General features: G+C 42.9%; 1 protein-coding gene across 3 annotated transcripts in view; it reads right to left on the bottom strand.

Annotated features, from left to right (window-relative positions):
- GTF2E1 (general transcription factor IIE subunit 1) overlaps nucleotides 1-18,447 on the bottom strand; it is a 52,980-nt gene that overhangs the window by 11,511 nt on the left and 23,022 nt on the right. For all 3 annotated transcript variants that reach the window (XM_040707230.2, XM_040707235.2, XM_046913553.1), the window contains one exon: nucleotides 1,116-1,317. In XM_040707230.2, coding sequence (XP_040563164.1) covers nucleotides 1,116-1,317 — 202 coding nt within the window. The remainder of the gene's footprint in view (nucleotides 1-1,115; nucleotides 1,318-18,447) is intronic.

An 18,447-nucleotide genomic window follows, 5' to 3' on the forward strand; every position in this document is an offset into this window, starting at 1 on the left:
AGCATTAATATATGATGAACATTCTCTCTCAAGGTTAGCTTGAAAGTAAAGAAAAGAGTTTTTTGCTTGTTCTCCCATTAACTAAAGTCAAGCATCCCAAGGCACTGTGGGAATGCTTCACCCTGTAGCACAGATTTCTTTTCTTGGGTGTTGAATTAATTATTTTTTAAACAGAGAGAAGCACATCACATTTCACCATAGCTGACAAAACTGACAGCTCCCCACATCTTTCCGCATCATTTAAACATCATTGATTTTTGTTCAGCTACAGAAGTTCTGAAAGAAAGTGTCATTTTCCAAAGGGCAGGAATGTTTTAAAGATCACAGAATCATAGAATCATAGAATGGCCTGGGTTGAAAAGAACCACAATGATTATCTAGTTTCAACGCCCCTGCTATGTGAAGGGTCACCAACCCCCAGACCAGGCTGCCCAGAGCCACATCCATCCTGGCCTTGAATGCCTCCAGGGATGGGGCACCCACAACCTCCTTGGGCAACCTGTTCCAGCATGTCACCACCTCCGTGTGAAAAACTTCCTCCTAATACCTAACCTAAACCTCCCCTGTCTCAGTTTAAAACCATTCCCCCTTGTCCTATCACTATCCACCCTTGTCAACAGTTGCTCCCCCTCCTGATTTTCTGGCTATAACGTGGTCAACTCCCAGAAAGAGTAACAAGCAGAAGGAAATGAGGAAAAAAAAATACCCTTATTACAAATGATGTCTTCAATCTAGTTTTGTCACAGAAGAATTTGAAACACAAAGTGTAGAATGCAGTTAGCACCTATACTTTGCAAAATGACCAGAGTTCGCATTTCTTCAATACTGGGGCAAAGGCTTGGAATACATCCTAGCTGTAGGTGATCCATGTACCCCACCCCACAGAAAAGTGCATGCAGAAGGCTGATTAGAAGAACAGTAATCTGCCTTGTTAAGTAAAAAAAGTGGTTGCGGGTAAGTGGATGAGTCATCTCCTTATAAACCATACACTCCTCAGGGAATTTGTTGGTGGCTTGCACCGTTGGTGCTGAACAAGTGAGTCCCTAGTGGACACGGAGCAGATGAACACACTACAAGAAAGCAGTATGGTCAAAGAAGACAGGGGACGTTCCCACCTCTGCTTCAAGGCAGGAATCTCGGTGGGCTCTGGTTCGAGGACTTCATAGGCTAAGTTGACATCTTCTGTCTCACGAAGCAGCTTATAGATGGGCTCGATCTGTTCATTAAATCTTGCCACGAGTGTCCTTGCATCCTTTTTTGGCATCACCGACTCATCCTCTTCCACTTCAGTCTCACAGAATGTACAGCGGAAAGTTCCTAAAACAAAAAAAGTTGCTAAACATCAGAAGAAAAGCAATGAGACCAGCTCTTATGCAGCATTTTCAACAGCAATGCCTCACTGTTTGCTTTGCTTGATGCTAAATAGCTTTTCTCACACTGACAATCCCTTTCCACAAAGAATGTACCTGGTTATTATTCAAGCAGAAAACAAAGCCAGCAATCTGATGTCACCCAGTGACACCCAGCTTGGGGTACAGTTTCTTGCTCTGAAACGCCTAGCTGTGTTACAGTACCGCTATTGAGACACTCCCTAATCCCACACGCTCTTTCTCGCTAGACATTTTAAATGTTATCTACGACTAAGCTGCAATAAAAAGCTTCACACTGTACTGCTAGGAGCTCAAATATCATCTGTTCCAGGTGCTGGAATTGCTATCTCCCAGGCCCCCAAAGCAATTCAGTTTCACAATGAAGTGGTGTGTAGCTTGACGCTGCCCAAGCTGCTCTGCAGTAACTGTTAGTACAACCATCATCACAGTGAAACTCATGCGAAAGGATGGCTCCTCCTCCTGCTGTAGGGCCATGGCAAGCAGACCACTCATTATGGCGGAGTAGCAAAAGTATTTCCCTCACGTTAATTTCTTGAAATGAAGAATGGTAAACTAACAATTGTGTGAAATCAACTAAGAGTAAACTTGTTTCACAGAGCTCACCGGGAGCTAGAAAAACAGGTCAAACAGAAAGGCGACTGAAATGGTTGCCTGGCAATGCAGTTACAAAACCTGACTGAACTCCTGCACAGCAGGCCTTTTGGTTCCGTTGCTCCATCTGTGAACAGGAACCTTAGGGAAGTACTTGCACAGTAGGACCCTGCCATATGGCTCGCTATGAGGGCAGCAGTGCAGCACAATGACTTAGCCTTGAAACGCTGTACAATAGCAAATCCTGCTGCCTCCCCAAAACTTACTTACATACACCAGCATGCTCTGAGACTTTTGGATTTCTCATGTGATTTTTTGCTTACCCTTTCCATGGCACCTAAAAATATACAGGATCATCTCTCAGTATCCTAATAAATAAAGAAAAAGATCTCTTTCTCACTAACAGGGAGCCTGAGTATCGTTAAATCATAGAATGGCTTAGGTTGGAAAGGGGTCTTAAAGCCCATCCAATTCCAACCCTGCTACCATAGGCAGGGTTGTCACACACCAGACCAGGCTGCCCAGAGCCCCATCCAACCTGGCCCTGAACAGCTCCAGGGATGGGGCATCCACAGCTTCCATAGGCAGCCTGTGCCACTGCCTCACCGCCCTCTGAGGAAAGAATTTCTTCCTAATGTCTAACTTAAATCTCCCTTCTCTTAGTTTAAAGCCATTCCTCCTTGTCCTGTCACTGTCAGATTCATGTAAAAAGTTGGCCCTCTCTTGTTTACAGGCTCCCTTCTAGTACTGGAAGTCCACGATGAGGTCTCCCTGGAGCCTTCTTTTCCAAGCTAAACAAGCCCAACACTCTCAGCCTTTCTTCATAGGAGAGTTGTTGCTGCAGCCCTCTGATCATCTTCGTGGCTCTTCTCTGGCTATGTTTATATCCAACAGTCAGTGTTAGGATCAGTACTGAAGCCTGCTATATCACTGACGGTAAGTACAAACACAGTTGGAAGGAGGGGGCTGGCCCGTAGTACCAGAGCATGACATAATGAGATGAGCGCGCAAACCAGGGCTTCCAGCACCTTGCGTTGCTGCATTTGACAGATTTTCTGGTCTTGCCACCTAATTTTTCAGTGTATCTCCTTCCTCACCTGTAGCAGAGTGATTAAAACAGGCCCAGTTGGCTGTGAGGGCTAGACCATGCTTCTGCAGCTCTTGGGAAACGCATAAAAACACTTCAGGACAGGAAGCAGAATCAGTTCCCTTTCACCGGTCTGTAGAAATGCAGTTTTGTACCTTGGCATCATCTAAAATACGCATTGCTCATTGTTACTTGTAAATTAACCCAATTGTGCTGTATATGGGGCCTGTAACATGTGCAAACTTCCTGCAAAAGCTTTATAAAGCTTGTCCTACCTACTTGTAAAAGCTATAGCACCTGACACCAGCAGTAAGCAATGTAAAGGGTAAGTGGATAAAGTGCTCTCTTCTTCCATCAGAGCACAAAACACTGCTTACTTTTTCATCCTACAAAAAATTGCCACTATTGATTCAGAAGCAGAACAACCATACAAGATGTCAGCCCGGCAAAAACTGAAGCCAGAGTTTGGTCTCCTTACCCCACATCCGAGGCTATCAGCGTGACAAACTGGCACGAGATAAATCAATTTAAAATAACGAGCACATCTCAGTTGCCATAATGGTCTGTGTGAAGAAAGACGAGGAAAACTCTCCACTTCTTACAACCTACTCCCTAAGTTCAGCCACCAAGTCCTGTTGCGTGTTCCTGAGACAGCTCGTGCTGTGAAAACATGTCCATCTGTGAATCCCATGAGTATATGCAAGAGATTAAAATCATAGGGAGAATGGTTCCACTTCACAGCACCAAAGAATCAGACAATAAATAGAGCTGTAATGAAACGGAACTCCTGAAGCTATCGTTGGTTTTTTGCAACTTCCACCCTTCAGGGTTTGTCATAAGCAGAAAATAGCATTAATAGATGAATTATGTAAAGAATCAGAGAATGAGTGAAATGACAGGCTTCCTCCATTAATATGCTGATTTTTTTTTATTTTTTTTTGTGGTGATGTAGCATTTCAGCAGAGGCGTATGTGATCAGAGAACTGAGAAGTTGGTTTGCCATGGCAGATGGCATTTAGATGTTGCAAACCTCTTCTGTTAGACATTAAGAGGTCACAAAATGTCAGCAGAGCTTTTATGACATGGCACATCACATCAGCAGTGACACATGCTCCTTACGAGCATGTACTGCATATGACAAACGTGAAGTGAAGGCCATCCAAAGCTTGAGAATGGCAATGTTCCCACTCTGGTGACATATTTCTTCCTTCAGTATAGCCACAACCTATAGCTTTCCATTCAAAGACACTGCATAAGGCAGGGCAAGTAGATAACCTGGAGCTTTCTTGCATCTTGTAAATACCAATAGAGAGTACATATATCCTGTTCAGGCACACACAAAAGTATGTTAAAAACCAGCCATGTGAAAGATCTCCTCATTTGCTCCCACACTCTCAAGGACAGATACACTGGTCATCTGGCTCCCTGAGGCATGCTGTGATTAAAGCAGCTCGAGCTCTGAAGTATAGGGCCAGCATATTTACACACAATTCCCAATGACTTTATCTCACTTGAGAGGAGGAAAAGGTCAACCTCCCACTTGCATTACATGCACAATACCCAAGCATGCGTGCTATATCTGCTGTAATTCTACTGTGTGCAAAAACACAGCGATGGTGCAAGACGAGCTAGCAGAGATAGCAGACATCAGAGTTAATGCTGCTTCCATTATGTTAGCTTGGCTCATCACACATTTACACATTCAACTGAAACGAATCTGCCCAAAGCCTTCTATAGAAACACTGAATTGTTTGGGTTGGAAGGGACCTTAAAGCCCATCCAGTTCCAACCCCCTGCTACAGGCAGGGTCCCAGGAACACCTCCACAGTTAGGAGCACAGTTAGGCTCCCTAGGCAGCCTGTTCCAGTACCTAGCAGTATCAAGCCCAGATCCAGCCAAAGGGGTCTTTCTTCCACTCTGTCCTTTGGGATGCTGCCTCAGACTCACACTATTCTGATACAACCTCAATTTACTCCCATTCATCTCAAACCTCTGTACTGTCGTGCCAAAACGTGCACCTCACCTCAGCTAGCTTCCATCTCGTTGTTAATCCTTCAGATATATTTACAATCTGCTGTCCTACTAATTCCCTCCACCTTCATTTTGCCAGTCTAAACAAGCCATGCAGTTATCTCCCCCTAATAAAACTGGCCTTTGGCCACCCATGGCCTTCGGCCATGCTATCTGTCTCATAACACACTTTCTCCAGTTTGCTCTCATCCTTCTGCTATACAGAAACAGCTGAAGTGTATGTAACTCTCCAAATGAGATATCCCAAAATCCCAATGGTATTAGTTCTTCTTCAATGGCTACTGAGACCTTTTAAGATCATGGAAGAGCTGTTTCAATTATCACAAGCTCTAGCAACGCTCCCAGACCTTTCTTCCTCCTTTGCAGTTTCCAGTTGATGTGCTCCATGTTTACAGGAGGTGTTTACAAAGGATGCTAGGTGCACGACGCTGTACTTTATACTGTGATCATTCCGCTCATTTTTATTACTCCAGCATTCATCTCACCCAACTCCTTATTCTTGACTGCAAGCACAAAACATTAAGGTAATATATTTCAAAATCTGCTACGACCTTCTTTTAGAATAGCACTATTACCACTACATGGAGGGTGATATAAGGCACAGACAGCAGAATTTCAGCTGTATCTGCTGACTGGAGCAATACCTGGTTTGAGATACCTGAGAAATCATAGACTCATAGAATCATAGAATACTTAGAGTCGGATGGGACCTCTGAGGGCCCTCTAGTCCAACTCCCCTGCAGTGAATAGGGACACCACAGCTAGACTGGGTTGCCCAGGGCCTTATCCAGCCTTGCCTTTAAAGTCTCAAGGGATGGGGTGTCAACCACAACACCAGGCAACCTGTTCCAGTGCCTCGCCACTCTCCCTGTAAAAAGATTTTTTCCTTATATCCAACCTAAATCTACCCTCCCTGAGCTTGAAGCCATTTCCCCTTGTTCTATCACCACAGACCCTGCTAAAGAGTCTGTCTCCTTCCTGCCTGTAGCTCTCCTTTAGATACTGAAACTTGCTTCTCTGAATCTTGTTTCAGCAATAAGCATGCAGTTATTTAACCCATCATCTTCCAGGCTCTAGAACTGGGCACCTCAACTGACTAGGAAAAACAGTTCATGACAGCCTTAGAGAAGTTCACCTAAAAATGACCAGTCTGAAACAACACAGAAACATAGCTGGCCTGGAGGGTCATCAGATCTCATTCTGCAGATGACTGCTGCAGCCATTTTCTTGCGGTATTTCCCCAACTCTCACAAGTTTTTAGTTCTTCTGCAGTAAATCAGACAAAAAGTTCATTATGTGCACGCAGCTCATCTTTCACAGTGTCAAAAATAAAAAAGTCTGTGGAAGAGAAAATGTCACAGGATGCATAAGGAACATGAATTTCAGCACTTTCTAACCCTTAGTGCTTCATCTGGGGTGAAAATGGGACTATTAAAGGACTGAGGAAAGGACAGGAGTTCCTAGGTTCCTACCAAGAGGGATCAAGAAAAATGTCAGACAAGCTGGAGACAAAAGATCTCTTCAGAGCAGAACTTGCCATTCAGAACATTACAACATAGGCAAAGAAAGCTACCCTTCCCCTGTCTCTTATTCTGCTTTCTCAGCCCGTTCTTCAAAACAGCCAAATTGTTTTTGATGAATTTTTCCTAAGCAGTTTAAACTTAGGTGGATCTATAGAATGGAAAAGCTCAGCATAAAGTAAGTGTTTGACAAGTTTTGCACAGAATATATAGAAAGAAAGAAAGAAAGAAAGAAAGAAAGAAAGAAAGAAAGAAAGAAAGAAAGAAAGAAAGAAAGAAAGAAAGAAAGAAAGAAAGAAAGAAAGAGAGAAAGAGAGAGAGAAAGAAAGAAAGAAAGATAGAAAGAAAATAGAAAGAAAGAAAGAAAGAAAGAAAGAAAGAAAGAAAGAAAGAAAGAGAAAGAAAGAAAGAGAGAAAGAAAGAAAGAAAGAAAGAAAGAAAGAAAGAAAGAAAGAAAGAAAGAAAGAAAGAGAAAGAAAAAGAAAGAAAGAAAGAAAGAAAGAAAGAAAGAAAGAAAGAAAGAAAGAAAGAAAGAAAGAAAGAAAGAAAGAAAGAAAGAAAGAAAGAGAGAAAGAGAGAAAGAAAGGAAGAAAGAAAGGAAGAAAGAAAGGAAGAAAGAAAGCAAGCCAGAACAATTCCTGTATCTTCCCTCCACAAACAATCCAAACTAATTTAATGGAAATACTTTGCAGTCTAAGTAATAGGCAGAGCTGTCAGTACAAATTATAATTAAGTTCCTTTTGTTTCTCACTGATTTTCAGGATTTAGAGGACTATTTAGGACAGCACCTAAAGGCACTTCTCCCCTGAATCATTACTGACAGAAATAGTAGGTCGAGTGGCTACACAGACCTGGATTGTTATTTACCACAGCACACTCCATGTCAGTGTATGAGGCCGGTCACCTACTAGCAATAGGAACCTGAGGGAGTTAAACTGAGGCAAAGAGAGTTTTAATGACTTTAGTGAACCAAGCTAGTAACAGAGCTAATTGTTAAAACAATTGACGGTTGATTGGATTAATGATAATGCAGATTAGACTTCAGGATGTGCTGATCTTAATGACTCTCCCAGCTAAAGGGACAACTCAACCAACATCCATCCCTAGCATCTCAGTGAGAAAGCAACTCGATGTGCCTGAGAGGGAAACACGTCTGTCGCCAGTAAAGAGGACTTTCCTGCCAATTGTACCACCTAGGCTTCTCTCTCCCCATCTCTCTTTTCTCCCCATAGCGGAGATCCATAGGCCCATCTGCATTTGTATTTGACTTCTGCTTAAGGCAAAGGACAGAAAAACCCACCAAATAAACCTGTCTCCTGAACAGCACAGCAGCATTATTCTCCCTGCAAGTAATTCGGTGTTTCTATAAATGCATTAAAAAAGCCAATTACAGAGCACAGTGTGTTACATAAAATGCAGTGCCACATCTCATCTTTCCAAGAGAGGTTTCATGGCCCGCTGGATCTCAGGCTCTTGAGGACATGCCACAGCCCAAGGCTGACTGCAGCACTCTATCTTGAAATGTAACACAGAAAGTGTACAATTTTACTTTAGTCGTGTCTGGACACTCTGGTAAGATCAGAGCACACGCTGTTTTTAGAGCTTCTCAGGGTACAAACACTGGACGACATGTAGGAAAAGTCACCGGATTCTGGAACAAAACATCCAGCTCTGCCACTGAAACATTTATGAGATCGATACTTCCCAGCATCAGACCGTGAGATTTTAAGGCAGCTTTCTGTGAGTTAGGTGATGAGCAAGGATCGTTCACCTGCAAATGCTTTTTCACTCATCTGCTCAACATGATACAAGACTCCACAGCAGAGGCAGGAATATAAGATCCAGCTCCTCAGGGCTGCATTTGCTGTCTAACCCACAGGTACAACAGATTTGGGGAGCAGTCTTATATATTTCTGCTGTAAAACAGACTTAATCAGCCTCCAAAAAGGGTTGATTTTGTGAATTCGGTGAGGGTAAACCCAGTACTGGATCATACAATTCAACACCATTTCATAATATATGCACGCCATGGTACAGCTCTGACTTTGAGCTTCTCATTTTGAACCTGAATAATATTTCTTCAACATTTTTCTTCTTTAATATAGATTCAGAGCACTGAATTGCCCACCAGGTACTAAACATAGGGTAAACATTTCATTTGGGATTAATGTCAGTTTCTTTTCAAAGCTTCTATTGTTATAATATAGATGTAGCAGACACAGCATTTAAGGGCACTTACGCAGCAGCACTATTTCTGGTTTAGATGAGATGATACTGCCAGAAACATGCTCAAGAGGGCTCAAAACTACAATTCTCCAACATTCAAAGAATGATCAAAACAATTTGTTTCAAAGATGAGAAGATGGCTACTTAAAAAAAGAGATACGGGCATACTCTTTAACACAGCACCATTAGCAAATGGTGAAATATATCCATTTTGTAATTGCCATTAACTAGTGTCTGACTGCAATCAGAATGGAATCTCTCTTAGTTGGCACATATGTTCAGCGTGTAAATGCGTTAAAACTGAGAGCAGTGTGTAAATGTATAAAAACTGAGGAACTGCCAGTCCTGAAACCAGAAGGTCTCTGTTCAGCTGCAGAGCGAGTTTTGCTCAGGCAGTCACATTATCACTGGAATAACTTGGAAAAATGGTGCTGCTGGAATGTTAGTACAGATGGCCAAAAATAGTGTCCAGCACTCGTTCTGGACCTTCTTGGCACAAAGTGAACCCTGCTGTTAACAAAAATAGGAACTGCTGAGATAAGGCACCCTTGGCAACACCTTAGAATACGTAAGGACAGCATTTCTCATCCTTGATAATCCCAAGCACTTAGGGGCAGGGAAATCAAAGTAAAGGAACGTACTGAGATTCATTCAAGACCCACCCACGCTCCCACTCCTCTGTTTCAGGCAAACATGAAATACCTCCCATGCCTGAGATCAGTTTGTTAAGCCACAGCAGCTTAACAGACAACTTCTGATTTTCTGGGAGAGATCTGTTCTTCCGTGTTTACCGTAACAACTCCTGAATCCCTTTAGAAACATACAAGAGATTCGCCCAGAGCAGGGATTTACAGCTCTTACACACCTGCTATGCTACCTGTCATCAAAACGGACATGCATTTCAACAGAAGATGGCTCAGAAATGCCAACAACTGAAAATCTTTACTTTCAAATTCCCTTCGGAGTTTATGCGTGGCAAGGAAAATCCCCTACTGTGTGAGCTTCCTCCACAAAGCTACCAGGGCCACCAATGGAGAACAATGGAGAGTAATAAAAAAAACATAAAATGTCATTTTCTTCTCATTATGATAAACTCCAGTTAAAAAGAAGGTTACACAAGGGATTCTGAGGCCTTGTATTTCATGCAAATCTGCTCACATACCCACCAGGAATCTCTTCAGTAACAGAGAGCAAGAACAAAGTGCTTAAACCCTCCTCCCAAGGCAGCGTTTGAAAGGCCAAGAAGCCATTGCCAGAAGCGTGGGTTTCCATGCTAGGGCCTCAAGCAGAAGCAGGCCTTGGGAGCCTGATGGCAGCAGCTGGCAACAGCGAGGAGGAGGAAGCAACGCCGTGTTCTTTCTAGCTCTTTTCAATGGCATTGCAAGATGGGCCAGCAGAGAGGACACGCTGCTCTTCAGTCTGCTTTTCCGTCTTTGTTTTTTGAGAGGCTCTAGAAGCCCTTGACACGGAACAAAGCAGGTTTTTCAGATGCTGGTTACTTCAGAACAAAGGCAGCGTATCATCAGAGCAGATGCTGTCCTCTTACCTTCCTCTCTGAAGGTCTGGAACAGGCAGCACTCACTGAATCTGCTATTTACTGGTGCAACAGACCATGCACCCAGCCTGCAGTTCTTGAAGGGTGACCCAGCAGTGCCAAGCTGTACAATGGCGTGTAATAAGAACAGGTATTGCTCTCCAATTGACTTTTGGGGGATTCACTTTTTGCTGGCAATAAAGAGGATGCAGATTAGCATTTTCTCATCAGCTGCCTTCTATTCTCAGTTGTACAAAAGTTGACCAATTCCCTTCTGACATTTGTACACACACACTTTGCCTGAACGCCCTATCAGCATTTCTACAATTCTTGCCTACTGCACTGCAATCTCTTATCACAGGTTTCATGGTAGAAGCACGTAATGCTCATGAAAAGAAACGGGAAACTTCTCATTGCAGAACATGGGTAACAGTCCTCTTAGCAGCAGCAAAATATTTGGGAGTTACAGAGCATCCCTGAGTATCTCACTTTCTCTAAACCTGTCTCACTCCAGCAACCCGCATACCAGGAATAATTTCAAAAAGAAAGAAAAGAAAAAACATTTGGAAGGGCAGAGACACTGAAATACACCAATTCCTGAGATTGCATCTGTTATTAAAAGACAACTAAGGCAGGAAATATCAGGTGCTAGAGATGCAAAAAACAGAGTCCTCCTGCAAAGAGATAGAATTTATCAGAAACAAAGCCTGCAAGACTAATTTACCAGTTCAGCCTGACCTGTACCTACCCAGAAATAAGCCAGTAATTTATTTTCACTCTCATCATCTGTAACATAAGCAAGAAAAAAGGACTTATTGGCATCAGGAGTGTTTCTGACCTAAAGATTACTGCCGTCTCAAACAACCTGCTGGTGATCTGCCATATCGCTCATGGAGCTGTTAAGGAGACGTATTGATGAAGCTTATAGTAATGCCAGACAAAGCAATAAAAAGCCTCCCTGACATCTGCAAATCTTGAGAGTCCAGAGGGACTACCTCTCTTAATGTCATTCTATCTCATTTCTGTTTCAAGTAAATTTCCTCTTATGGCCAATGTCTCAAATTTGATCACCCGTAAAATAAGAGCCAAAAAAAGCTTAAATTGCCTTTGCCTTGCTTTCTATTTGCTGTCACAATGCAGACATAGACCTCAGATTATTTGACACAGGAAGTACCTTTTTAATGGCCTAAAACTATGCCATCATTTAAAAAGAAAGTGTAAAAGGAAAGAGAAGTGGTTAAGAAGATAAATTCCATTCCACCTTTTATATCTCACAATGTATGCCTGTGGAAAACGCAATACCAAGGTAGACTGTATGTGTCCAATAGCTCTAGATAATAAAGTATTTAATGTATCACCCGAATCATAGAATCATAGAATCGCCAAGGTTGGAAAAGACCCACAGGATCACCCAGTCCAACCATTCGCCCATCACCAATAGTTCTCACTAAACCATGTCCCTCAGCACAACATCCAAACGTTCCTTGAACACCTCCAGGGTCGGGGACTCCACCACCTCTCTGGGCAGCCCATTCCAGTGCCTGACCACCCTTTCAGAGAAGTAGTATTTCCTTCATCTTCATCTTCAGACACAGTAACATAAGTTCTCCATAAATCACACTCCAGCAGAATGTATCCTTGGAGGTCAGAGTTCTTGTACATTAAAAGGATGTGCCACGACTGGACAACAGAAGCTGAGTAAAAAGTTTAATAAATTTTACTGAGTTAAGATAGACTGACAGCTGACCTAAGCAATCTCAATTTACTGTTGTCTTCCATTACAGAAACAATACCCACAAATATACACCCTATTTTATTCTTACTTTGATTAAGCAGAATGCCACATCTGCTAATTGTTACAGCACTTCATTAACCAGTTTAGCCGTAGAGTTAAAAAAAAATATGCAACAAACCACTTTGAAGGGTAAACTACCCTTCAAATCACCAAAGTGTGGAAGCTTCAGAATTGTACTTCTGATACTGTCTTTCAGCTCAGCGGGTTGACTCAGCTTTTGCCTGGTTTATTTTGTGACTATACGTGGAATTCACATTTGTGAAGTGTTGTCAGCACAGCAGGTCTCGAGTCCTTTCCTCTGACACAGACCGAAAACCCAAACCAGGCACATCCATGAGTAATGTTTCATGCTATCCACGCAGCCAGTATTCATAAAGGTTTTATAAACCTCTACGCATTTTTATTTCAGGTGTTCCACAATTCCAGTGGGACAAAGGCAAGAAGAAATTGATCAAATTTACTGTTGCTTTTTAGGAGCTAGGCAGAGTGCAGCAACATAAAAGAGCATGAGAACATATTAAAAGCAAATCATTAAAAACGCTCCTGTTTTTCTTAAATAGCCTTCTCTCCACAGGAAGCTTCTCCTGCCTTTGGAAATACGTGCATCTCTGATAACTCGCTTTACGGAGCTGCTTCTCTCTTCTTCCCTCCCTTCTCCCAGGAGGAAGCAGTGGCTTTGCTGATCACGTGCCACAACATCTCCTGATTAATTCTGATGGACAACCAGCAGTTAGCTTGCGCATCATCATCATCACCGCCCCAGGATGAACAATAATCTGCCTCGCCATCTGCTTGCAGATACATTTTTAAGCAGCCATCAGCCTCTCCGGTGCCACTTCCCCTGGAAGTGATGTGCTTTGAGGTGATGAGGACATGGGGGCGGGGGGAGCACCCTGCCCTGAGCACAGCGGTGAATGGAAACCACGTTGTAAAGGCAGGATCAGAGGAAGGAAAAACTGATGCTGCTTCTTCCCAGGGGCAGGCAGTGCCTGATCCCCTCCAGTCGACAGCCCCAAAAGCCCCACCTTTCTTCAGTTCTTTCTTAGGTTTGATGAAGTTGAACGGTCCACAGTGGCAGCAGAAGCAGGGAGGGTGATGTATATGTACGATGAGCATGCAGATCCTTGCATTTCTTAAGGCCTGTGCAGAATGCAAGAACAAACCCGTGAAGCCGTAAGGCAGTAAGTTGTTTTGAGACTGCAGGACAGCTCGTTGCCTTCACACCTACTTTCAAGTACAGCAGTGCAGCCCAGGAGGTGACAATCACAGTCTCACTGGAGCTGTGTCACTGCTGAGAAGTGCTGATGCCACCAGCAAACCACAGGGAGACAACACATTTGGAAACTGATGTCATGTTGTCACACAGACTTAGAAACAAATCAGGCGGAGTCTAAGGTTCTGTGCAGTCGGTGAAATGAGCTCTACATCTTTGATGTAGTGTCAGCATGCTCTGATGATTACCCCACAGAAAATGAGGAACTGCTGAAAGCACTCCCTGTGATATGAGCAAGAACTGTCAAAATTCCAGTGACGATCACAATGGGCAAAAAGAAAAGCTAAGAGGGATGCAAGAAAGACAAGAATCATAGAGTGGTTCAGGATGAAAAGGATCTTAGTAGGTCTCCAGTCCACCCTCTGGCTCGAGCCAGGGCCAGCTCTGAGATGAACCAGCCTGCTCGAGCCTTTATTCAGTCATCCTGAAGACTTCTAAGGTTGGAAACTGAACAGTCTCTCTGGGCAACGTGCTGCACCCCCTGGCCCTTCTCATGGGAAAAAAAAGCTCCATCTCACATACAGCTGGAACCAAATTACACCCATTGCCTCTCGTCCTCCCATAGGTACCACTGTGGAGAGCCTGGCTCCATCTTCCTGGCCATCTTCTGTGAGTACTGAAAGAAACTGTCCAGCAAAACATCCTCATAAGCACACCAGGCAAAAACACTGAAAATGAATTGATAATAAGGAAGATGCACACCTAAAAAATATTCTCTACAAGTAAGTATTAGTAGTCAGTTTCAGTGGAGACAGCCCTACTGAAGGTCTGCCCAAGTCCTTGTGACAGCTAATGTTTTCTAGTGACTGGCAAATAAATTCTGTGAACAAAACAAGGGCAGAGGAGGGTACACATGCTTAGGGAGACAGCGCTGCTAAACCAAATGAAGAAATGTCTGCAATCCACGTTATGAAATTCGGTAGAGACAGGTAGAAGGTACTGTCCTTAGGTTTCAAAAAGGAGAGTGAGCAGAAAGGGTAACTGTCAAGGCAACACACTGCAAGAATCTCAGGCTTAAAATGAAGGACAAAATGAACAGGAATCAACTGTGCTGTGCTGCAGACAGTAAAAGAAAATCTGGTTGCTGTGTATATTAATAACTATGTCATGCAAAGCATGAGACAATGGTATGTTACCCTGCTCCATTCTGCCCTATGACCACCTGTGGTGATAAAGAGACTGCAGCTTCAGATACTGTAATGATTCCAAAGGAACAAAATGACAATTTAACACATATGCTTCATTAGGAAAAAAAAAGAATGGCAAAGACAGACTTGTGCAGTTTTATGAAGGTCGTGAAAAGCAAGTTTAGGATATTTTGTATGCTTTAGTAACAAAAATGGTGACAAACCGTTCTTCACTTTCTGTAAGAAAAGGACAGGATTATTAGGGTAGGATCTTAAGACAGACTGCGGATAAGGAGCCCTGGAATATTGCCAGCCTTGGTGGTTACATGTATCGTGCTTCAGAAAACCATGGGCTATCTCTGCTAGCCCTCCCCTCTAAACGAGAACAGCCCCCAACACATACTAAAATTGAGTTATCTATTTCACTGACTGCTCCTTCCCTACTCTGTCCTTATTTTTCAAAGCAGAAACAAACATAACATTTTAAAAGCCACAACAGACATCAAATTGACAGCCTAGTAAGAAAAATTCAAACAGAACTTCTCTCCCACTGCCGGCGGCTTTTAGATAAATAACAACTGTTAACAACAACTTCCCTTGGAAAAATTTTGATTCTCTATCACCGTTCTGGTTCACAAATAAATGTTTTCTCACTAGTTTTAAGTTGTCTGCTCTATCTTTTAATCCTCAGGTTTTAGCCTGTTTTTCCACTGTGCTTATGATGACAGCCAGACAGCCCAGTTCCTGGTGTTTGAAGGGTATCAGATCGCCCACCACCTCTGGAGCCCTGCACTCCTTATGGAAACCAATCCAACAGCGGCATCAAAACAGTGTCCACAAAGGACACTGTTCAGTATGCAACAGCATGCATAGAGTCAGCAAATCTGAACCTTTCAGATGGTGCTGGAGTCAATGCAGATATATGCCAACTACCCCGTGCAAGCATAGCCAGTGTCCCTGTCTTAATACCTTACAGCGAAGCTGCATGCTCACATGCAAACTTTCTTTCAGCCAACAGCTGAAATGATTAATAAAGTTGTTCTCTTCCAAGAAAATCCTGCAAGAACTCAAAAGACCATAATACAGGTGAGCCTCTCCACAGATGCAAAACTGCGCCCCATCCAATGGGCAGTCTATCGGCCTCTACACAACAGCATCCCAAAGGACAGAATATTACCTGTTCTCCTTTCCTTTCTCGTTGGCTCCAACAAATGACATTTCAGTCAATACCTCACCAGGGCTGAGCGCCTTCCTAACTGGAATCACAGCAAGCACATGAACTAGCACATTACACATGACTGATACAGACCATCTGCTAACCTGTTTAACTTAAAGCCACAGCAATGCTTCTGACTTCGCACAGTACTTCGCACATGACTCAGCACCTCATCTCATGATGCCTTCGTCCCATTTCTCCAGTTTTCAACACATGCAGGCTAAAAGGAGAGCAGAGAATTGTAGGTTGATTCCTACGAGCAACTCTTGTTCACCCCATCCTCTTCTGCTGTTTCAAGTGTGTTTTACTTAGGAGCTATGCAATAAGTCATGCATTTTCCCTTTAGTAGAGAGAATGGACTTGCTGGTTGGAAAGTGGATTGGAAGAGAGCTTAATTCAGGTGGAATTTGATGAACCGATCACCACTTAAAAAAAAAAAAGAAAGAAAAAGCCATTTTAGGGGTGAAGGTAAATATTTACAGACATAGAAGGTGACCAAAAGGATCACCTAAAGGTGATCTAATATGCAGCTGAAACACTGTCCAGAATCTGAGCCAAGATGCTTGGGCTCTCAGTTTGCTACAGGCTTTTTTAAGAAACCAAAATAAAGTGCAAAAGAGTTAAAAATGGTTTTATGCCAGTCACTGATAAAGTAGTAGTTTATTTTATTTTATAATTTTTTTTAATTTTATAATTATTTTAATTATTTTATATATTATATGTTTTTTTTTTTTAATGAATGTAGCTTTTTCTTAATAAAACTCCAACATCATTTCTGTACAACAGTTCCCCATCTTGCCCGGATTGAACTGTTCCACACAGAAGAGAAGTTTAACTACTTCAGACCATATGTGAGCTTGAATCTAACATGTGCCATTTTAATAGGTCCTCCAGAGTCTTAGAACAAAATTGGCAGGCTTTGTATTCATCTGGTACTTATGGCAGCTGGGAAGGATTCTTCTCACTGAACATAAGACATTTAAAAGGCAGGCGTGAACATATAGGTTACTTCACTCAACAGCAGGGCTTCCTTTACTGGTTGCGTCAAGAAAGAAACTCTGCCACTGACCACTTCAGACTAGATCCAATGTCTGCCTTGGTACAGCCATGCTGGACTTGAAAGATCCTCTCTCACAGAGTTACTAAGAAAGCCTTGGTAATAAGCTGTGCATGCCTGGTCTGCAAATGCCTGATTAGAAGAGTCCAATATCTTGCCCAGCGTCAGTGCCCATGTTCAAGAGGAAATTCTCATTTATTCAGTTGTGTTATTGGAATATCCAAGGTCCTGCAATTGTATTTTAAAACCAAACCAGTACTTATTAGCTTGAGCTTCCTTCCAAAGTCTTCAAAATAGTAGAAATGTTAGCTGCATTAGTTTCTTGAGCTGCCTTTTGTTCTTACTGTAGTAGCATTAACTAACAGTGCCACCCTACAACTGATAGTTTGCAATAGAGGCGGATGAGAGGTTTTACAGCTTCAAACTATGACTTGAGGAAGAAAATGATGATATGTCTAGATATCCAGCTTTCTCTGAGGATGAGACTCACAGTCTCAACTCAGAGTCTCTTCTGAGCTTTGTCACCAAATTATATCCAGTTATGAATGCATCACACAAGTTGGATGGATATGTATACTTACGTAGGTGTGTTACTTCATAAACCCTCATTGTAACACTTACCAGTTATTGTCCTCAGAGAATAACACTGACACAATTATTTTTTTCTTTACTCTCGCTGCTAATAAATACCAGCACATTTTAATATTATACATGTAAATAAGTTTGTTAGGCTTATGTGGTAAGGTTTTGGCACAGGGAGGCTCCTGTGAGCAGAGCCCCAGAGCTGCCCTATGTCAGATAAGAGCCAGCTCCCACTGGCTACCGCAGGTGGCTGTAGCCTGAAGGAAACTGCAGCCTGAGAGCCCATGATGGAGCAAGCTGTTTTCTGCAGCCCATGGGGCACCACATGAAGCAGATCTCCATGCGCAGCCATGGAGGAGCCCATGCTGCAGCAGTGGCTGTGGCCTGAAGGAGGATGCGGCCATGGAGAGCCCCCGCTGGTCTGGGGGAGCTGCCACCTGTGGGGATGTGTGTGGAACAGTTCCTGGAGAATGGAGCTCATGGTATGGAGCCATGCTGGAGCAGTGCTCAGAGAGCTGCAGCCTGTGGGAAGCCCACACAAAATCAGCTCAGGAAGGACAGCATTCCCTGGGAGGGACTTCACATGGACTGGGGGCAGAGGATGACCGTGGAGGAGTGGCAGAGAAAAAGCATTATGGACTGACTGCAGCCTCATTCCCCTGTTAGCAACAGGCAATAAATTACATTAATTTCCCCTGAGCTGCATCTATTTGCCAGTGACAGTAATTGGAGAGTGATCTCTCTATTCTTATTTCAACCTCTGAGCTTTCTTTTCATTGTTTTTTCTTCCCTATTATCACAAAGAGGGGGCTGTAGTGTGAATACCACCGCAGTAGTCCAATGCAAGAAATCACTGTCTAATACAGTACACAAGAATAATGCCATCTGTGGAAAACCACAATATACTGGACATCTTGAGAAGAAATGGCATTTGCATACTGCGTTAAACACGTGTTCACAGAAGAAATAAAATTGCAGTTCTACCCCTATCATTTCCAATTTCCTGCTGGTTGATCA

This window comes from Gallus gallus, chromosome 1 (genome assembly GCF_016699485.2).
Source record: "Gallus gallus isolate bGalGal1 chromosome 1, bGalGal1.mat.broiler.GRCg7b, whole genome shotgun sequence".
Taxonomy (NCBI): Eukaryota; Metazoa; Chordata; class Aves; order Galliformes; family Phasianidae; genus Gallus; species Gallus gallus.